This window comes from Petromyzon marinus, chromosome 35 (assembly GCF_048934315.1).
Source record: "Petromyzon marinus isolate PM22_M1 ecotype Great Lakes invasive population chromosome 35, UKy_Petmar_22M1.pri1.0, whole genome shotgun sequence".
Lineage (NCBI taxonomy): Eukaryota > Metazoa > Chordata > Hyperoartia > Petromyzontiformes > Petromyzontidae > Petromyzon > Petromyzon marinus.
This window is the reverse complement of record NC_133701.1, coordinates 9,005,832-9,028,983: the sequence shown is the minus strand read 5'-3', so window position 1 is coordinate 9,028,983 and position 23,152 is coordinate 9,005,832. Positions and strand designations below refer to the sequence as shown.

Sequence of the window (23,152 nt, the reverse complement as noted above, 5' to 3'; positions counted from 1 at the left end):
TTCAAACCAAAATTGTGGCAATTCATTGCAATTTCTGGGGGTGTGATGAATCAATGCCGAGTGCCGCTGATTAAAAAATGAAGAGCAGAAATATATAAAACACCGCCTTTCCTTTATAAATCAATATAATTACTGCCGAAATAAGTTACAATTAAAAACATACTTCCGCAAGCAAAATCTCACCACTTTAACCCCTAATGCATCGTGTCCCATGCGGTGACCTGCTATGGTGTATATCACTTCCATGACAAGATACGAAATATTTTAAGTACAGTAGAACCCCTCTTAACGACGGTAATTGGTTCCAAGAAACCGGTCGTCAAGTGATTTGGTCGTTAAGTGAGTATAGGAAATGCAAGTTAAAGGCTTAATTAGTTCCGGTAGCTTTGAAAGTTACCCTTTTTCACCCAAAAAACGTACTTAAGAATATTTAAATGGATATTATAATACAAAAATATACGAACAACTTTGACTTAAAACTTTCGTGACTGCAGGAATTCATATTCTTGGTTCTTTCAGTAAAATCGTTTAGACAGAGCGTACGACACACAAATTGGCATTTTACTCAATCGATCCGAGCTGAAAATCAATTATTTAAATATTGATCGCAAAAGCCTACATACGTGTTACATTTTCTTCACTCGGCTTTGGTTTTTGCCTGCTGCGATGCCCCAGTGGAAACCGTTATGGGGTTGTCGACACTCACCGCCACGATTTGATCATCCACGCCGATCCGCCCGTCTCTTTCGGCAAGGCTGCCGGGTACCATGCTTCTCACGACAATCCCTGCGGAAAATAACAGCGGCCACAAACGGCGTACTTAATTTAGCTACATTTTGAATATATATAAATAATGATGTACCCACGTTTGAGGCACAGCGACACACTAACAGCTGCAACCTCGGCTGTAATGTTTTTTTGGTTATCTGACAACGGTTAAAACATGGAAGCATTTGCAACCACATTAAGGAAGCTAAACTTGACCAAAAACTATTTTTAAACAAGCCACCACTACCGCCAGAGAAGGAAGTCATGGCATGCCAGTGCCTCGCACGGTATTTTTTGTTCACTGGCGGCAGCACAAATAGTATTCAGAATCATTTAAGTTCATTAATTTAACCCCGGACTGCCCTTGCTCTACCCAGCGGAGGGTTTCATTTGCTCTATTTGGACTGGGAGATTGTGTTTTTTTATGTGTTTTATTGTCATTAAAGAACCCATGATGCAAAGTTAAGATTTTAAGAGGGAGAAAATAAACCAGCATACAACGCATAAGAAACTCCACGTAATGCACCATCAGGACTGGCAGCACGTTAACTTAAGGGTGGTGGCGATGGTGGTGGTGGTGCTGTTGCTGGGCATGCACCACCCACTGTTGTCGCCTGTGCTGGTGAGATTGATCCCCAGGCCATGGCCACCCTTCGTGAGCTCCACATCATAAACCTCCACGTCGTCATCAACTCCCTCCTCGTCCACCTGCGGGCAGAAGCGATCATCGTCATCACTGTCCTCACGATCATCGTTAATCAGCAACTATGATCCCAAAGATGTCGTCATCTCCCGTGCTCCCAGGATCCAACTAGGCATCTATTTAACATGTAGGCTTTTGCACCTGATAGGCTCACAGTGATGACATCACCTTACTCTATTCAAGACCGGAAACAGGAAGATTTCTTCACAATTCTGGCAAAATTCGCCCGATGAAGCTGGTTGTAATCGCCAGAGAAATGCGAGTTTACCCTCCAGCACACCGGCGTGCTGAAGTAGCAACTAATTGACACGTTTTGTTCACGTGACAAACCTTACTAATTGGCTGTGTCTGGGTGGTGGCAGGGTTAACGACACATTTATATGAACGCGATCTGATCCAAAAAACGTTTATTATGGAGGCATCTATCTTCCGTACAAAAGGTGGATTTCATCGTTCTATCTTAGCAATGGGTGCTCTCTCGGAAACGTTTCCGCTTTTGGGTGCCACTCTATCATCATCCTTGAGCGCCTATCACACTTTCTCGTGACACATCCTGCCCCAAGGCCTCTACTCTGACCAGCAGAAGTGTTCTCCTCCACATATTCATCTTTCTTTCCCACGAGTGTAATTTCAAGCGTACAATCTCTCCACGCTCCTTTGCGCACGTTTCCGCTACGGTTGCATTTGCTCTGTCGATGTCCGCGTATCTGATCCGTTTGTCATAGCAGATAATATAAAATGATGGAAAAACTTTTCCGGGTATGTTGCCTTTCATTATTACCCAACAGGATTATACATGCTGCCAGATGCATATGCATACCATGTGTAATGGGTAGGAAGCAGGTTTTTGAGACATTATAAAAAAATAAAACTTCACGCAACATATGTAAACATTAGTGACAAGCAAAATGTGTACTGGCCCTGGGGCCCAATCACTTCACCAACCCACAATGACAATTGTGGCAGTCAAAACAGCTCTCCAAGGAGGAGGGAGGGAGGGGGCCATCATTCAGCAGTGGATTTACAAAGGTGTCCGTAAATGTAACGTACATATGTACAGTGAGGGAAAAAAGTATTGGATCCCCTGCTGATTTTGTACGTTTGCCCACTGACAAAGAAATTATCAGTCTATAATTTTAATGGTAGGTTTATTTGAACAGTGAGAGACAGAATAACAACAACAAAAATCCAGAAAAACGCATGTCGAAAATGTTATAAATTGATTTGCATTTTAATGAGGGAAATAAGTATTTGACCCCTCTGCAAAACATGACTTAGTACTTGGTGGCAAAACCCTTGTTGGCAATCACAGACGTTTTTTGTAATTGGCCACCAGGTTTGCACACATCTCAGGAGGGATTTTGTCCCACTCCTCTTTGCAGATCTTCTACAAGTTATTAAGGTTTCGAGGCTGACGTTTGGCAACTCGAAAATTCAGCTCCCTCCACAGATTTTCTATGGGATTAAGGTCTGGAGACTGGCTAGGCCACTCCAGGACCTTAATGTGCTTCTTCTTGAGCCACTCCTTTGTTGCCTTGGCTGTGTGTTTTGGGTCATTGTCATGCTGGAATACCCATCCACGACCCATTTCAATGCCCTGGCTGAGGGAAGGAGGTTCTCACCCAAGATTTGACGGTACATGGCCCCGTCCATCGTCCCTTTGATACGGTGACGTTGTCCTGTCCCCTTAGCAGAAAAACACCCCTAAAGCATAATGTTTCCACCACCATGTTTGACGGTGGGGATGGTGTTCTTGGGGTCATAGGCAGCATTCTTCCTCCTCCAAACACGGCGAGTTGGTTGATGCCAAAGAGCTCCATTTTGGTCTCATCTGGCCACAACACTTTCACCCAGTTGTCCTCTGAATCATTCAGATGTTCATTGGCAAACTTCAGACGGGCATGTATATGTGCTTTCTTGAGCAGGGGCACCTTGCGGCTGCAGCAGGATTTCAGTCCTTCACGGCGTAGTGTGTTGCCGTTCTCATGATCATTGCAACTCCACGAGGTGAGATCTTGCATGGAGCCCCAAGCCGAGGGAGATTGGCAGTTATTTTGTGTTTCTTCCATTTGCGAATAATCGCACCAACTGTTGTCACCTTCTTACCAAGCTGCTTGGCAATGGTCTTGTAGCCCATTCCAGCCTTGTGTAGGTCTACAATCTTGTCCCTGACATCCTTGGAGAGCTCTTTGGTCTTGGCCATGGTGGAGAGTTTGGAATCTGATTGATTGCTTCTGTGGACAGGTGTCTTTTATACAGGTAACAAGCCGAGATTAGGACCACTCCCTTTAAGAGTGTGCTCCTAATCTCAGCTCGTTACCTGTATAAAAGATACCTGAGAGCCAGAAATCTTTCTGATTGAGAGGGGGTCAAATACTTATTTCCCTCATTAAAATGCAAATCAATTCATAACATTTTTGACATGCGTTTTTCTGCATTTTTTTTGTTGTTATTCTGTCTCTCACTGTTCAAATAAACCTACCATTAAAAATTATAGACTGATAATTTCTTTGTCAGTGGGCAAACGTACAAAATCAGCAGGGGATCAAATACTTTTTTCCCTCACTGTACGTATGTGCATATTTAACTTCTTTCGCACCATACGTAGCCAACTGTGCTTATCGGAGGTACAACAAACCAAACGCAAAAAGCGGCATTCAAAATCTGAGTTTTCAATACAGACAATTTAAAAGTGCGCAGCTCCAGTGGCTTCCCCTCATATCATAAGGAAGAGTTCCAAACGACAAAGCAGAAGCGCGTCTAAAAGTGTGCGATACCGCCACCGTCACACTTGCGCGCACGCGCAACTCACACTGCTCTCGCCTGTCCAGGGCTCGGACGCGCCGGCACGATCCGCCCCCAAGCAATGCGAAGCCTCCGAAGGGACGCAGTCGACCGGCGGGAGGTACGGAGGAGTCTGAGCGAGTGCCGGCGATGGGGTGGCAGGGAGCTGCTCGCCAGGCTCTCCGTGAGCAACCAGGAGATGGACGCGCGAACCACACTGGCGCAGGATAGAGATCACCTGCAAGAAGCAGCAGCATTTACAGATGAAGCTCAATTATCCGTGGGCGGATTTGCGTGGGTTGTGGATTCAACTAAACTTAAACTATATTTGCATTTTAATTAGCAGATGAGGCCCACTGACCTATATAGCTCTTTTCCAGAAGTGCCCTGGCCACAAATAATAGCTCAAACAAAGTGGCTTATCATGTAGAAATGTATAGAAGCCAAATACAAAAAAAATACTATTTATAGCAGCCAAATACATTGGGAACTCTCGTGTGCACGAGCGCATGCGATTGGTTAGCGCACCGCACAATGAACACATCAATCTGCGTTAAATTCCTGGCCATGGCTAACATCAGTGGTGAGTGATCTGAGAACCGATCCTGGGTCACCTTCACCACCCTTGACAGAGAAGGGCAATATCTAAATTAAATGCAAGTCATATTTGTAATTTTAATTACATATGCAGTGGGTTCAACTGAGTCGCAGACGTAGACTTGGAGGCAACACATTCATTCAGTTCCAACACTCGGGGTAACTTCCCCCTTAACAGAACAACAACCTAAGGTGGTGACCACCCGGCTAACTACACTAATTACCACGTGACTGGTGTAGCTAGCCGGGTGGTGACCACCCGGCTAACTACACTAGTTACAACGTAACTGCTACACCCACACCATTGTGGTATCCGGCGATATCGCGACATCGCACGCAGTGCCCCTCTAGGGCCGGTACTGCACCAACAGCCTGTTGACATCCAGCGATGTCACTACACATACACAATTTCTTACGAAAGCACACACCTGAAAATAATTGACAACTTCTATCTAAATGACAAAATGTACAGGTTACACAATAATTGGTAACCAATTACATTTCCTCCAGTAATTTGCAAAGTGGTCGCCACGGTGGCGAGATGTTAATTACCTCGCTTGGTATACAGGTCAGGGGTTCGATCTCAATCCTGACAATGCCTGTATATTTGGAGTTAGCATGTTCTCCCCACGGTCGTGTGTTTTCCTCCGGGTACTCCGAATTTTCTCTCCACATTTAAAATCGTGCATTTCGAGTATTTGACTGCTATAAATTTCCACATAAGCCACTTCTTTGAGCTATCATTTGTTACCAGGTCGTTTCTGAAAAATAAGTTAATTAGCTTCAGTGGGCCTTACCTTGTGTAAAAAAACAAAAAAAATCACAACTCTGCAGGGCAACCAGCACTGGCTGGCATGATCAAAGTACCGTCACACAAATCCCATGACTGACACGGTGTAAAGGGAAGGCCTTCATCCAGCAGTGGAATGACAAAAGCGGCTGTGAACCAGTGCAAATTAGTATTGTAAATGGCGTTCACTACGGCACGTCATTCATGCGAGACTGCAGCTGACGGCTGCTTGGTTTAAAAAGCCATGACTCGTGCAAAATGTGCAAAGTTAAATATAAAATAAAATCCAGTGTCAACGGTTACCTCCTCGCTCCCCTTGCCCCGCACGTCCATGTCGCCGATGCTAAGGATCCGATCGCCCGTGCACAAGCGCCCATCCTGATTTCGTCAAGAGTTTTTGGGACCAATGAAGAACCACAACAAATAAGAATGAAAAAAAAAATGTTGGGCTTTATACGCTATGGGAGTCAAGAAGCACAAGAGGTTATTAATAACAATCAATCACATAACGAATCACACCCCCACACCATTTTCGCATGACTATTAATACACCTCATTATCTAAACGTTTTATATTCTGGATTTCTTCGAAAAAACTATTTTAAGTGAATACTCGCAAACCATACGTCCTTTGGACGTGACCGTCCATTGGTGCCTTCCAGCCATCCAGCCAAACTTTCATTCTTATATCGAGCGCTGTCTCTCTCTAATGGTTCAAAAACAAGAAAATATTTTAAGGGAACATTTATTCAGTGCACTTTCAGCATAGATTATGACTTCACCATGCTACTAAATGCCATCAGGCTATGCTACCATGTCCTTTTTTCTGCTCTATCACAGTCGATGGACAACATCTGAGGTCTGCTATCCCACCATGTGGGTTCAGCTCTTTCCCTTGTTGCTCAACTGTAACCTCTAGGCTCCATGACCCCAATGCTGGACTTGTGATCCACCCATCACCACCTCCTCTCTCCTTGCCACATTTTATCCTGAACTCCCATGTAATTTACCCTATCCTGCCGTGAAATTTTAAGCGTCTTCCGCATTCGTGGATATCAAAGTGTATGAACAAGAGTGGCTGGGGACAATCACAATAGCTACTTATTTTTATTACCACAAACACTTCGACTAAAAAAAGGCACAAGAAAAGAATGAAATAATTGTAAACTGAAAATGAGGAACAGGAGAAAAGCAAAGGGGAGGGCCTGGGGAAACCAGGTGATGGTGATGAAGAAGGATAAATGGAGATTCTAATCACACAAGCAGCACAGCAGCTGACCCTGTCAGCGACTCCTCCGGGCAGGATTGTCTTGACGATGATCCCTGTGGCTCGGTTGCCCACGATTCCAAAGCCCATTCCACTGCCCGTAGTCACCAACTCAATGGATTCAGTCTGCTCCAGTCCCTACAGTAGCAGCAGAAACAGAGGCAATTAATTGGAGTTTTGGCTGAATCCGGCAGCGTCTATTGTACCCATGTCTCATCAGCCAGGCGGCATGGCCAGGCCTGTAATCCAACACTGTGGAGGCAAGGGTTGTTGGATCTCATAGGCACTGAGGTGTCATACCCTGGTGTGCCAGAATGTGGTAAAGCAAAGTGCGAGGCTAATATCATCTGTCCCCTCCTGTTTGGGATAGTGTTTCCCCGTCACATGCGTGAGTTTTCTCCGTGTGCTCCGGTTTCCTCCCACGTGCATAAAAACTCGTTAATTGGCTAAAACATCTTCACAAATAGAGGACTGCAGAGCTTGGGCAATTGTTAGCGCCAGCTCACTGCCTGCCTGTCTTCCAGCTTGTCTGTGGTTGCTCAACGATTGTGAGATACAATTTGTATAAACGATGCTGTATACAACTAATCATAATTTTTATATTTTATTGCAACGGTCTCCCTGACCGTATCACTGCAGCAACGATCTTGGATCAATTCAAGAACAGATTTCGACTTTTTTTTTTCAAATTCACCTAAGAACACCGACTCGTGTGTATGGCATGATGAAACGGAGAGTTACTGAATGTTCATTGCATTACATTTATACATTTCTTTGTAATTTGGTTGTTGCGTTTCTAGATCTGTGTAGGTTTGGTTCGCGCGCTGAACCCTTTTGTATATTTGAGATTGCGGTGTGAAGCGTGGCAAAAAATATAAAATGGTGATGATTATCCACCCGTGTGGCAGAAAACCACATAACCATCGTATAAAAAAATCACACGCACATATGTAAAAATAATTTAACTCAAAGCATTCATTAATAACACTGCCTTAAAAGAAAAAATATATAATAGGTAACATAACATGCTTCATGTGCTATAAAGAAGAGCCATTTCCCGAAATGTCGCCTATTATATATTGTCCCAGTGTTATTGATAAATGTGTCGAGTTTTGTTGTGAAACGTGAACCACTGTCAATGCAGCATCACCAACATTTTTTGTTGTATTATGAATCCGTGATGAGTTTTAAAATAGAACATGAATGAGGAAAAAAAATCAGCGTACGCATGGATTATTTAACGGCCATTCAACGTGCGTTTATCGATGGAGGTATTTAATGAGCAGTACGGAAGCCGTTGGGGAGGTGGCAGGGAAAAACGTGTCTTTATATCCGCAAACGGCCCCTTACGCTCCGGTTTGTCCATAGACATTTTGGGCAATAACCCTTTGATTAATGTGGCCAGTTCCAAATTGACAAGGTCCATGAAGAGAAACACAACACCGGACGAAAAGTTTCGCCCATATTGCACCATCTTTACAAGAGAAATGCGTTGCGGACGGATCGATGTACGGACAGAGCCGATGCACAAATGCTTCCGACCCGAGTTTGAAATCTTTACAACAAAAAAACGGAGAGAGATCGAAAAGGAAGGGAGGGCTAAGCCCCTCCCGCCCCTTCCCACCCCTCCCCTCCCAACCCCTCCCCACCCCCCCCACCTCTGTTGGAGGCGTCTCAGTGTCGTGGGAGAAGCGGGCGACCACAAGCTGCACGGGCCCCGTGGTCGTCTGCAGCAGCCGCACCGCCTGCTCCTGTGAGACGCGCTCGTCCAGAGGCATGCCATTGATGGCCAGGATCTGGTCTCCCTCTTGAAGACGGCCATCCCTGGGGGTGCCGTGGCGGCGAAATGTTAAATACCTCGCCTGGCATACAGGAGGTCGTGGGTTCCGTCCTGACCCTGATGCCTGCTGTATATTTTTGAGTTTGCATGTTCTCCCCGTGGCCGCGTGGATCTTTCTCCAGGTCCTCGGGTTTCTCTCTCCACATTAAGAAACATGCAATTTAGAGTATTTGGCTACTGCTATAAATTACCACATGATAAGCCACTTCTCGTTGGGCTATCATTTGTGGTCAGGTTGCTTTTGATAAACAGCTTTATATCTCAGTGGGGCTTACCTGGTAAAATAAAAATAAAAATTGTATTCAATTGTAAATGTTGTGGGTTTACTCTCCAACACACCGGTGTGCTGTACTACAAACGAATTGACATGTTTTGATTATGTGACAAACCTTATTAATTGGCTGTGTCGGGTGGTAGTGGGTTTAATGCCAAATTTATATTTACGCGATCCAACTAAAAAAAAACACTATGATGGATAGTTTTAGTAAAAGGATTTCAACAGCATTCGCTTTCTCAAGTCGGGGTCTTGGGCTCATTCGAACGCAACGTAGCAGGGTCCTAAAAAACTGTATTTGATCAGAATATTTATTTGTACTGGAGGAATCTGATGAGCTATAAAAGCTCTTATTCACAGATGCCCAGTATGTTTTTGAATTTATCACTGATGTGTCACCACTATAATATTCCTTAATGTGACCATTGAGTATCTTTAAGATATTTCCATGGGGATACACTACTCTACGAGATTGTGACCTGTGGCTACATCACTCCTGATAATGACTTTTTGAAATTCGACCAACAGCATTGAACCCTAAGAATCTTAAATATGCCTTTGCCTGAGCGCCTCGAGTCAAAACAATGATGCCTAAGAATCTTAAAGCGGGCTTATTCTGACCGCGAGTATTGGGGCAATAACCATCTAATCCTAATAATCAAAACAGCTGCCTTAGTTTGATTCTATGGGTCAAAGGTAACATCTATGACCCCTAAGAACCCTAAAAAGTACCTTAGTTTGACTCGATAATGCTTGAGCAATAAGGTTAAATGCCCCATAATTCTAGAGGTGCATTATTCGAGCTCCCCTTGGAACATATTCATACACGCCTTATGTAATTAGGTCACGAGCCCTGTAAGCCAGGAAAGAGGCTCTACATTCACCACATCGGAGAAAAAAAGACAATCATATTGTTGAGAGGACCTGCCTGTGCTCGGAGTTGCAATAACTCATCGAACTGCAAGGGGACATATGGGGGTGGTGGTGGCGGTGGGACCTGCCTGCGCCCAGAGTTGTGATAACTCATCGAATTGCGAGGGGGCAAGGGGGGGGTGGGGGGAAAGAGGCGAATCGTCACACGCCCACCTGCCAACGATGCTGTCCGCGTGGATGGCCTTGATGAAGATGCCGTTGTGTCCATTCTTGCTCCTCACGCCCATGACACTGAAGCCCAGGCCGACGCCCTCGGGCTTGTCGAGGTCCACAAAGTGCACAAGCCGGCCCTGCCCCGTTGACAACACAGCAACGCAATTAGCGTAGCGTTTAACAATAACAATAACTTGGTACAATTGGTATTAGCGTCATTCTCATAGTACAAGGCTATCGTGAAGGGGCTACCTTTCACATAGTCTGCAGAAGTTTTACAGTTGGGGGCGATGGTGCTGTGTGTAATCCCAATTAAGTAATGTGCAGGTAACTTTCACAGGTGGCAAGTTTGGACCACAATGCTGGCAAGCGACAGCTTAATCTGTTTTTTTCCTTCACATTTGGAAACACGTGTTTACATTATTTTGCTATACATTCCCACGTGATAAACAACTTGGTTGAGTTATCGTTTGTGGCCAGGTCACTTCTGAAAAAACTCTGTAGGCTTTATCCGGTACACAAAATAGTTGCGGTACTTTACCTTGGAATCATTGGGACATAACTGTAAATTATTTGTATCCCAATGTGTTTGATAGATTATAAAATTAGTAGTTTTTTTCCCCCCCGGCTTAGTTTCTAGTTTTAAAACGAATTGAAATTTTGAATAGCATTGTTTGTTTGTTGCAAATATACACATGGGTACACGCACATTTGAGAACAGTGGGAACAATGACATTGTATATTTTTGACAATGATTGATGACAAGATAATAATGATGATTCTGGCTATTGATAATGATCACAATATTGCTATTGGCAGGTATCACTACATGATGCTGCACGCTGCTGGCAGCCAAGAGGAGGGACCGTGTGAGATGATATCGAACAATGAGAAGGCCCAATGAAATGAGTTTGCATGCCGATGATAGATATGTAGTTACATTTCAGTACTGAGAGATGGCAATGGCAAAAGAGGCCTTCATCCAGCAGTGGATAGGCCATGACAGATGATGATGACTACTGCTGCTGTTCCTGCTAATGACACTGCAACTGCTAAGTTACAATAATATAACCATTTGGCGATTACGATGACAAATATTACTCCTTAACAACCATGAAGAACGATCATAATAACAAAACACGATGATAATAAAGCAATTGATGACAACGACGATGGCAATGGCGATGACATCGACAAATATGACGATGTTGACAGTGAGGAACAATTATTAAGATCATAATAAACGACGATGACGATGAGAACCCACCTGAGCTAGATGCTTCACCACCAGGGTGAAGTCCTCATCATCCACAGTGGGGGGCAGTGGTGCCACTGGGAGCTGGACAATGGGAACGGATGTTCCGTGCTCCTCAAACACAAGCTCGCCCGACGGCGAGAAGTCATACTGGGATACCCTCCTGCTCGGCAGCGAATCCAGCTGCAGGGGAATTACACAGGTAAAACGTATAACGTCGAAAACAGCGGTGGCGCTGTGTCATCAACATACTAAAAAAAACACCACCAAATATTCAAATGGGACAAGGCATAATATATTACATTTGGATGCATAACAGAAGCCAGGTATTCACCACCACAGGACAACACGTAAGTTTACTTTCCACATCAGTTTGGGAAATATTTTACTTCAAATGTAGCCTACAAAGGTGATAAATAATCATGAACAGCCCTTTGTCAGTTCGTTGCTGGCTAAAGGACTTCCGAGAGTGTTATGGGCATGGGGGTGGTTTGACTATACTTCACTATGCTGGTCGGTGTGGATTGAAGGTTGGCCCAGAACCAGTTAAGAAATCACTCATCGCCGATGTTAGCCGTGGACGGTACTCAAACTCAAGTCACTGTTTTCAAAGCTTCCATGCCACATAGAAGATACGGTCGCATAAACTAAAGGCAGCAGTAGACACGTCACTGCTCCATTGTTGTCATCATCACATATTAATACACATACCAAGTGTATCTATTTGTCCCAACTACAAAACCATTGTCAAGATCACCAACAGAATGTCCCCTGCCCCACCCCTCCTCAACTCCCGAGTGTTAAAATAGCGATGCAATGTCAGACGCAGATCCAGACCTGCTTGTCAAGCTGCGCTATGGAGCCCTGCAGTGCAAAGATGCTCCGGAATGTTGAACTCTGCAGGGTGTCCTTGAGCAGTCTTAGGTGCGCTTCGTGCGACGCTACGTCGACCTTGGCCCGTCCACCAACGCCTACGCCGCCGCTCCCGCCCGCCCTCTGTCGCAGGCGTTGTTGCAGTCGCTCGATGGACTGCACAGCCTCCTGCACATCTGCACAGCGGCAGCAACATCCTCTTGAGCAACGTCACGGTGGGGCGGGTTCCAAGATTTTGGACGTGCGCGTCGAGACACTACGCCGTACACACGAATCCTCCGAACAACCGCACCGCATGTGCAGCGAATGAACGTGGTTGGAGAAGGGAGGTCACAGAGGCGGATGGGTGGCTCGGGGGTCACATCACTGAGACAGCACTGTTGAGATCCTGTGTTCAATTTGGCCTTGCCACGTGCGATTAACTCACATTCTCATGTGCAGTGAATTGATGGTCTCGGGTTGGTGACCAATTAGTGTATGTAAAATGTAATTTGTTTTTTCTATCACTCCATCTGGATACATTCCAGCAATCACAAGAAATATATATCAGTTTGACTGCCATGAGACACAGTATTCCCTTTCGTGTTTGCGTGTGGGGGGAGAGATGTGTACACAAATAGAATTCAGTAGCAGTTCTGTGATGTCTATCTCTGTGGCCTGTTCTCTGGATTATTTTGCAAGGATTCCAAATAGCTACACGATTATGAATACACATATCAGACACATTAAGGATTGTGATGATCTTTAATATAATCGCTATATTTCTTTGATTACTTGTGTATATATAGCATGCCAAGCTTTTTAGGATTGCAATTCAAACAGAAATAATTTGTACACTTTTCACGACAAGGGAAAAAAATGCTCAAAAAACACACAATTGTCAGACGAACCCGGCCAAAACTTTTCATCCTTGCCGAGTAGCGATTCTGAAATCTTTTTCGTGCGTTTCAAGCCAATGACTTATTCCACGATTAATCCTTATTTTCTAAAAATACTGATATTACCTTCAAAATCACTCCCCCCCTATGCATTGCTATGATGACCGATTAAAAAATATTAGACTGAGGTTTTCTAATCTGCAGAACTTCTCAGTGGGTAGCTGAATAGCCAAACGTGTTCTACCAGAATCCGCTTAAACATCAGAAACAACATTCCTGCAATGTATCGGAGGCAAGATGTAGCCAGCCTGAATACATCGGGTTATGATATATCAAGATAAGACTGAACATTTTCCTTGCTACTTGTAGGCTAACATACTGTATCTTGGTCCTACAAGATAAAGAGCTGTAGAACATGATGAAAATATAAAAAGAAGTTTTACCCTTTCTGGTAATGTTAAGATGTTCAAATACCAAATAAATAAATTTTGCTAGGCATCAAGTCTGCATTAACCACACATACTTGTGGCAAAACATGCCAAAAAAATGCTCTGATAATGTATGCATCGTCTTTGAAACCAAAAGGCCTACAACAAATACAGCATGGCCTTGTCTGACCAGTGTTAGACCAGAGAATGCCAAAAGTGGAACAGCAAAGACAATGCAAATAACAGAACATTTATAGCTCGGGTCGAGCAGTTACATCTCTATGGGATTTTTTTGGCATTATCCAAGATGATGAAAAATTATAGGTTTTATCCTTTCTGGCAATGGTAAAACCTATGCTTATGTTTTGGCATTGCCAGAAACAGGTAAAACATAGACTTATTTTTAAATCATGTCGGATAATGCCAAAAAGATTCCAAAGCTGTAAAACCACGATTAAAGTCCCAAATAGGCCTAAACAATGCATGTTGCTCATTATCAAAGCATCAGCATAAATATATATTCTATAGACAATCACCTTAATATGCTTCCCCTCGTCTACAACACCCACCTCCAACCCCCGGCCTACACCAAAACAAATTAAAGGTTAATTAAAATGAAGCCCTCCATGAGAACACCCCCACAGTTTCATTGCCTCTGAGAAATATGGGTTTGGTCTAGATGGGGTGATTCGAAATGAATTAATATTAACCAGTGCAGCGGCCCCATATACACAAGTCCATATATTAAACCTTGTTTTGAACCATGAAAAAAATGTATATAAATGACCATTCAAAACCGATCAATACTGCAAAAGGAAAAAAACATCACACTTGCTCCAACATTAATAACGTGGGTGACATACCTTCAATACTTGGCATGGCAGCGTAGGCTCAGAGTCATCTTTTTAAAAGCAGCCGCATGACAAACCTGCGATCCGACACACCAATTAAATAGGCTGACACGTTGTACTTTGACTAACCTCCATTTCATGCTGCAAACCAATCAAAGTATTTAATAGCACATGCATTAATTGAGTCTGGTAGTGGAGCATTACCACAACCATTAGAAAATTAATCTGCCTAAGCTGGGTTTTAAAAAGATGTACAAGCACTGATTCTTACACATTGATTCGTTTACATTATATCACCGCTTTATTACAAGTGACAGTCAAGGGATGGAACACCACTGAGAGGGCGTCCACCGATAAGATGGAGTGGGACGAAATCAGCTCATGCGCAGGCAATGGCTGTATTACTGTATTGTGAGATTGTGAGAAATGGAGATGGTTGGGGAGGACTGCATCCAGCAGTGGAAGCTCTCTATGTATGTCTCTTCTCATGTCAAATGAAGGCGTTAAGTCTCTCTCGGTGACTAATTTGCCAGCTTCCTCTCAGTGCCTCTCTGTGCTCTGTGTGCCTCTCTCATAGGTGCTCGCTAACAGCACTTGCCCCTAAAGTATGGGAGAGGCTATACGGGAGATCTTTGTTTTTATCCCTCTCCAAATCCATCCGAGTATGTCTCGATGGTATGTATTGCTCCCTTTTTTACAGTCCCACTTAATGTGATGGCTTTGCATGAGATGAAGATTAATACCATATATACATCCACTGCTTGCTCAGGTTAATCCTTGCACATTAACCCACCTGTTTATGACTGCTTAAGGTGATAAGCATACTTGTCAAATTACTAAATTTGGATCTATATAGCAATAGTGGTGGTCCCCTATTGCTAAACATTGGCAGGACCCTCCTGAAAAAGTCATGAGACTCGGTGAGGCTTATCTGGGTAAACAAGTGCCTTAATACTAATACATTCTAGATATAAGCGGTAGGCTGCCGATGTTTAAACCATTTTACAGAATACACATTTTTACAGTTAATCATAATAATTTGAAAATACATTTTTAAAGCTTTTTTTTTCTTTTGCAAGGGTTTTAAAACTGAAAACCCAGCATCTTAAATTGGTAGGGTTGGCAAGTCTGTTGATGTCATGACCAAGTGAGCTCTATAACCATGTAAAATTAAGGCTGGATCTTCCATTTAAGCAATCTCATGATTGTGCAGGATTATTTCGCTTCTAACATTTTGAAATATGGTTCCTACAGGCTCATTTATTATTCATGAGGTCGCCAGAAGACACCGTGCTACTCTACCTGATTAACTTCTCATTATCAACCACGATCGATCAACCGCTAGGTGACGTCTCAAATTCAAGTTGATTTTGTTTAACCAGGTGACAACTCAAGAGACCAGGGGGAGTCTCACTTGCAAGAGCGATCCGGATTAACAAACTGACAAAAGTAAAACAAAAAATAAGAGTACAGCAATGACGCAAATATATGTATGTTGAACTTCTGTCGCACCGTACACAGCCAGTCGTGCTAATTGGAGGTGTGGGGGAAGGACAACAAACTATACACAAAAATCAAAGAAAAATCAGCACAAAAACAAGTGTCGCTTGAGAAATTGAAAGTCTTGCACAAACAAGATGAAGACCTCGCTCCAAGCTGTCGCTATCCCTCATGGTCCTGTGATGCCACAGTCCGCTCAGCAATTGCACACTCGCTGATTTGATTGCTCAATCTCTCTCGGACACGTCCCATCTCTTGGCTGTCATTCCAATCATTATTCTTGACCATCGGTCATCATCACTTCTCGCAACGTGTCCTGCCCAAGCCCACAACATCATTTAGTATTTTTAGATTAACTGAAGCCTCTTTTGCAGGCAATAATATAAATTAGATGATTTTCACCGTATTCTTAGCTCTTTCGGTAAAGTCACGTTGAAGGGAAACAATAAAATAATAAAAAAAAATATAAAACAATAACAATTCTCACGACGTTTCGACCATAACACAAACGGTCGTCATCAGGTGTGTCGGTTTGCATTAATTGATTTATTTTCAAACGGTGTATTTATTTATTTAAAAAACCCGCTAAGATGCCAGCTAGCAACCTCAGCAAAGATGAGCGTTTTGAATTATATAAATTAAAAAAGAGGGATGACATTGTAGTTCTCTCAGCTGACAAGGGCAATGCTACTGTCATCATGGATAAAATAGAATACAACAAAATTAAAGAATTACTCGACGATGGTAGTTATACAAAAATAAAAAGAGATCCCACCAACAGCCTCGTCACACAAACCAACAAAATAATTTCTGATTCAACCGCATTAATTGATCAATCTAAACAGTTTTCGTTGGAACCTTCTGCTGCCAGGCCACCAAGATTATACGGCTTACCAAAAATACATAAAGTTGATACACCTCTTCGTCCCATAGTCTCTACTATCAGCTCCCCCACCTACAAACTGGCTCGTTTTTTGTCTGAAATCCTGCGTCCTTTCACTGGAAAAACCACCTCTGTGGTACAAAATTCTACTCACCTGGTATCGACAATCAAGGGTATTTCCCTGTCCCCAGACGACCTGCTTGTCAGTTTTGATGTAGTTTCCTTATTCACCAAGGTTCCTGTACCTGACACCATCGCAATCATTGAAGACTTGGTTCATCAAGGACTAAACACTGAGGTACGCCCCCTGGTGAGACACTGTTTAACCAATACATACTTCACTTGGAATGGAACTTTCTACAAACAGAGGGCACCCCAATGGGCTCCCCCCTATCTCCGGTTATAGCTAACATTTTCGTGGAGAAATTTGAGACTGACGCCATCCAGACTGCCACTCTGCGCCCAACCGTATGGAAGAGGTACGTGGATGACACTTTTGTCATCTGGCTACATGGCCGGCCTGCTCTAGACCAATTCTTCGACCACATCAATTCCATACACCCAGCCATCAGATTTACCATGGAAGTCGAAAAAGATGGCAAGCTACCTTTTTTGGATGTCCTAATAATAAAGAGACCTGATGGTTCAATGAGCCACTCTGTCTACAGGAAAGCTACCCATACGGATGCTTATCTGAAACCGGATTCCCACCACCATCCATCACAGAAGAATTCTCTCATCAAGACTCCGTACCATAGAGCCCAATGCATATCCGACCAGGAACACATAGGCAGTGAACTCAAGCACGTACACCAAGCTCTTAAGGCTAATGGTTACTCCGACTATACAATCCGCAAAGCTATCACTCAAACCATGAAGAAGGACCCTCTTGAGGAGCCTTTCAAAACCATCACTTTACCCTACATTGCGGGGATCACAAAAAAGATCTCCAAAATCTTGAATAAACACAAGATCCAGGTCCGTTTCAACACATTACATAAAATCCGTGATCTGGTTCCGTCTGTAAAACATGTGATTCCGGACATACAGTACCCTGGTGTCTACAAACTAAGTTGCCTCTGTGGTAGTAGTTACATTGGAGAAACCAAACGCCATGTCTCGGACCGCATTCGTGAACACAAAGCAGACCTTAAACACGGTAGGACCAACACCTCGGCCGTGGCAGATCATTGTTATAATTCAGTAGGCTCACATGACATTGACTTTTCCAAAACAGAGGTTCTTTGTAAGCCATCTGGCTACCATGAGAGATTCGTTCATGAGGCTATCCACATATACAAGCACAGAGACAATTTCAACCGAGAAGATGGATTCTGGCTTAGCAATCATTGGAAAGATTTGATTAACCATTTCAGGTCTTAATTGATTGTTCACGGTTACAGTGGCTTTCAGACAGCATACATTAATTTTTAATCTCCCCCCTCCTCTTTTCAGAACATAGATGGACTAGTCCTTCTAAATAAACTGCCAAATCGCTGCACGTGGCGCTGACGTTTTTATAAATAAATACACCGTTTAAAATAAATAAATTAATGCAAACTGGCACACCTGATGACGACCGTTTGTGTTATGGTCAAAACGTCGTGATAATTTTTATTGTTTTATATATATTTTATTATTTTATTGTTTCCCTTCAACGTGACTTTACCGAAAGAGCTAAGAATATGAATTACTGCAGTGACGAAAGCTTTAAATCAAGATTTTCACCGTGTTAAAATTCAGTTTGTAGAAACATTAGCCGTCAAAACAATCCCCAACTGAGACAGAAGTGCGACTCATTTAACAGCAGCGTTAAGCATTAATACATATTATAAATACTTATTCAAAATCCAATACAAATAATATCGGCAGTCTTTTAAAAGTACAAATAAAAAAACACTATATTTAGTAATGACACTTTTATAACAGGGAGCACGTTGGTGCAACGGTCAGCAACACAATGCTCTCAACACGGCCAATCTTGAGTTTGATTTCCAGCCATGGCTTAAGATCAGTGGCAAGTGATTTCTGAACTGGTCCTATAACAAATTTTGATTTAAAGCTTTCGTGACTGCAGGGATTCATATTCTTGGTTCTTTCGGTAAAATCACGTGACTTTACCGAAAGAACCAAGAATATGGTCCTATACCAATCTACATTTGAAGCTTCCGTGACCGCAGGAATCCATACTCTATGGTTCTTTCGGTAACGTCACGTAGGTATAAAATCAAATAAATCACGACGTTTCGATCGCCAGCCAGCACTGACCAGTATGGTGAAATTATAGTTTAACAGCTGTAATGACCTAGGCGGCATGGGAAAGCGTTCATCCAGCAGTGGATCGGCAAAAGCGTTGTAAATTATTTTTTACAGAACATTCCGAACAAGTTAATTTAATTTCACTGCATCGCGCAATTACAATAACGTAATGACACACGCTCTGAAATGATCACAATAATTATCAATAAGAGACTAAAGACAGTGTTCTTCCAAAAGTGCACAAGTGGACACGTTTTCAAATGAGTGCCAATTCCAATTAAATTCACTAATTGGAATGAGACACATCGGTGGACATGCAGAGCAGTAATAGCACTGCTGGCAATTCATGGGATTTACACGACTACTGTGCATTGGAATGCAAAGTGCGTTATGAAACTTATCGTAACACAGTTGTGCATATGTTCCGTTTGTAAAAAAAAAGCATATAAAATCCCGTTGCACTTACAGTAGTTGTGTTGAATTAACTTTCAAAACGTGGGCTACACTGTTTATTTTATCTACGCAAAGAAAAGCATTAAGATTGTACGAGTTCGGCCAAGTTTAAAGAGGGATCTATCTGCCTCTTAAGAGCTGTGATAGCTACCCAAAAAAGCCAAGTTATATAAACCCGCGAGCCCTGTAAAGATGTAAAGGAAATGTGGCCACGTTAAATAAAACGGTGGTTATGATGATGGTGATGATTACGATGGGATGCCACATCACACTCCAGTGGCACAACATCAGGCAATATCCTCGTTTCTCCGCAGATGTTTCTTGCTGACAAAAGGAGTTACCCCACCTTACACACCTCCTGTTGGCACGGTTAGATACATACAGCGCGAAATAAGTTCAACATGCATACATAAACACATTAGGATCTTACATTTTTATTTAAAGCTTTCGTGACTGCAGTAATTCATATTCTTAGCTCTTTCGGTAAAGTCACGTTGAAGGGAAACAATAAAATAATAAAATATATATAAACAACATTAGGATCTGTGAACAGCAGAACTACACTTAATTGTAGTGTCAGTGTACACTGCTCACATCATGACTTTGCTATGTTTTACATTTGCAAATATAAGAACATGAACAATGCTTACCTTACTGTTTTACTCCATGTTTCCCCTAATAATCTAGACAATTACAACCGCTATGAAATATCCCTTTTTGTATGTGATGTCAATATTCGATCAATAATACGGGAATCGACAACTGTGGCAATATGGCAGATGTGGCTCCATACAGAGTGTCCAATAATGTTCCATCTCAATGATTTTTTAAAATAAATTACCTTGATAAAATATTAAAATGAGAAGTATATATGAGAAAACTAAGTCAACTTATTTGAAAATGTATTTATATGCGTTCAATCGTCTATTTCCGATGAGGAATTGTCATATCTGTCACCCCCCCCCCCCCCCTTATCAATGCCCTACCTTATTACAGATCAATTTAGACCTTATTAGTCACCCCGTGTCCTTATAAATCTCAACGTTCATCCTACAAAGTCCCATCACAAGGCAGAAACACAAAACAAATAGAATTAAAAAAGTTTGCCCGTATTGAAACGTCTGGCTGTATGCCGTATGGACCTGAAAACTCAATTCACCTTTAAACCATAAGGGTTTACAGGTATGATTTGTTTATATTAATCACGCCTCGTCTACAACTGGGTGAAATCTACCACACGTAGCTTGTTTTGAATTAAATTGTAATCAGCTGCGTACAAAATATATGCATTTTAAAACAGATACATACAAAGGAAGTAAAAATATTTAAACCTCTTCGCAAGTTTTGTCGGAATAGCATTTCATATTTTCTTCCATCGTTTCGAAACGTCACAGTAGATTCGTGTATAAAAGCTAGAACATTTTAAAAAAATGCGCCTTAAAACCTATTTATTATACGCTTATTAAACTATTACTTTGAGTGTCTGCCGCTGCTGTGTTCTGCACAGCGCTTTGACGTCCTTGATGAAATGCGCGAAATGTTTATATTATTATTACTCCGTGGTTCTTTCGGTAAAGTCACGTAGGTATAAAATAAAATTAAGTAAATCACGACGTTTCGGCCGCAACACAAGCGTCCATCATCAGGTGGGAAAAGCTTGGTCCTGCTGCTGAGATTGTTTTAAAAATGTTTATTATTAACTGATGAGGTTGAAAGCGTTCATTACAGCATTGGCCCCATCAGTGATGTTAGCGGCCAGAAAATCTCAACAAATTTGTCAATAACATAATAAAAGCCTTAGGAGAAAATAAATGTATATGACAGACGACGTGTCGGGCAATGGACCTTCTTCATGGCACAATTGATTAGTCGCCTACTACTGTATATAATTTCCCTTGAAGGTCAACAACGGTGGAGGGGGGGTGATGTTAATTGTGCTTGCTATAAAGCGATGTAAGCACCGAATTAATAGCGTTAAAGAGCGTTACAGAATCCCCGTTGGTATGCGCGTCTGTTTGTTTGTTTGACTTTCTTTAAATTTAAAAACAACAGCAATGTGCAAGCAGCAGCCTTAGAGCTTGCCAGGGAGTGACTGTTTTGATTTTTTTTTAAACCTACGACCGCACCGCGTTGCATATTGTACAACGTTACTCGGTCAAAGGTTTGTACACGTTACTTGGTCGCCTCCCAAGCTTGTGAAAAACAACTTTTTGTTTAAAATATATATATAAAAACACCGCGATTACATAATTTCACAATGTATGAGCATAAGGTTTAAACGTCTTTACGGCGATGTGCAGTACATTATATCCATACATTGATGCAGTAGTTATGCACGGGTGTAACAAGTGTAAAGTATGCGGTAAAATTAAACATTCAACATCATCCCGGACGTCTTAAAACGAGTTATGCTACAAAAAACACCCACTTGAAGCAAAAGGTAAAGTTCAAACTTTAATGATATCTTTACAGCGTGGCCTATTGCCTCTCACAAAGCCCCGGGCTCACTTAGAACGCCCTACCCACTCGAAACCAAATCCACCGGTAGGGCCAACCAGGCGAGTAGGTAGGCCCGTACGACCGCTAGGCCTTAACTGGGTTAAAATAAAAAATTAACAAATAAACTTCAACAACACTTTAATTCACACAACGGGTGCATTCAGTACACCACCGAGACTTCGCCCAACTGATATCACTTCGGTCTACGAAGCGACAAATATATTAATTGCTAAGCCCAATCAATGCATTGTTTGGAGCCTTGCGGGAGAAAGCAAGTAGCTTAAAAAGAAAATTAAAAAAACCTTTGCGTTTAATTTAAAAATACAAAAAAGCAAGCAAAAAGAACCAACAAACAAAGCTCACCCGCGTCGTGCCGTAACCCACACTTGTTGAGGACACTCGAGTCGAAGCGACGGGGTTTTTTCTGCTCGTGTAAGTAATTAACAGAGAGCAAACGAGCGCCCCGCGGAATGCGTCGCTCGGCGTGCGAGCTTCACTTCCTCTGTTGATGGAGTTAAAGTCGCGCGAGTCGCGGCCACACCCCAGCGACTTGAACACAAAACACGTTGCGCTGCACGACATCATCGACCTCATCATCACGACATCATCACCACCACCACGACATCATCATCACCATCACGACATCATCATCACGACATCATCACCAACACCACGACATCATCACCACATCATCACCATCACCGCACGCAGACCTACCTGCGTGATGTCACACCTGTCTCACCTCACACCTGTGTGACCTCCCACCTGTCTCACCTCACACCTGTCTCACACCTGTCTCACCTCACACCTGTCTCACCTCACACCTGTCTCACACCTGTCTCACCTCACACCTGTCTCACACCTGTCTCACACCTGTCTCACCTCACACCTGTCTCACCTCACACCTGTCTCACACCTGTCTCACCTCACACCTGTCTCACACCTGTCTCACACCTGTCTCACCTCACACCTGTCTCACCTCACACCTGTCTCACATCTGTCTCACCTCACACCTGTCTCACCTCACACCTGTCTCACTTCACACCTGTCTCAGCTCAGACCTGTCTCACACCTGTCTCACACCTGTCTCACTTCACACCTGTCTCACACCTGTCTCACCTCACACCTGTCTCTACTCACACCTGTGTGACCTCACACCTGTCTC

General features: G+C 42.9%; 1 protein-coding gene across 3 annotated transcripts in view; it reads right to left on the bottom strand.

The window, feature by feature from the left end:
• Positions 1-22,628, bottom strand: part of LOC116948936 (multiple PDZ domain protein-like) — a 169,847-nt gene extending 147,219 nt beyond the window's left edge. For 2 of the 3 annotated variants that reach the window (XM_032966232.2, XM_032966236.2), the window contains exons 1-11: positions 22,351-22,628; positions 14,406-14,470; positions 12,201-12,412; positions 11,376-11,546; positions 10,109-10,245; positions 8,567-8,732; positions 6,921-7,046; positions 5,946-6,020; positions 4,284-4,493; positions 1,374-1,476; positions 707-786 (exon numbers count right to left, since the gene is read on the bottom strand). In XM_032966232.2, coding sequence (XP_032822123.2) covers positions 707-786; positions 1,374-1,476; positions 4,284-4,493; positions 5,946-6,020; positions 6,921-7,046; positions 8,567-8,732; positions 10,109-10,245; positions 11,376-11,546; positions 12,201-12,412; positions 14,406-14,421 — 1,296 coding nt within the window. In that variant the 5' untranslated portion in view covers positions 14,422-14,470; positions 22,351-22,628. The remainder of the gene's footprint in view (positions 1-706; positions 787-1,373; positions 1,477-4,283; positions 4,494-5,945; positions 6,021-6,920; positions 7,047-8,566; positions 8,733-10,108; positions 10,246-11,375; positions 11,547-12,200; positions 12,413-14,405; positions 14,471-22,350) is intronic. The other variant, XM_032966235.2, reaches the window with a different exon arrangement.
• Positions 22,629-23,152: the final 524 nt, after the last annotated feature.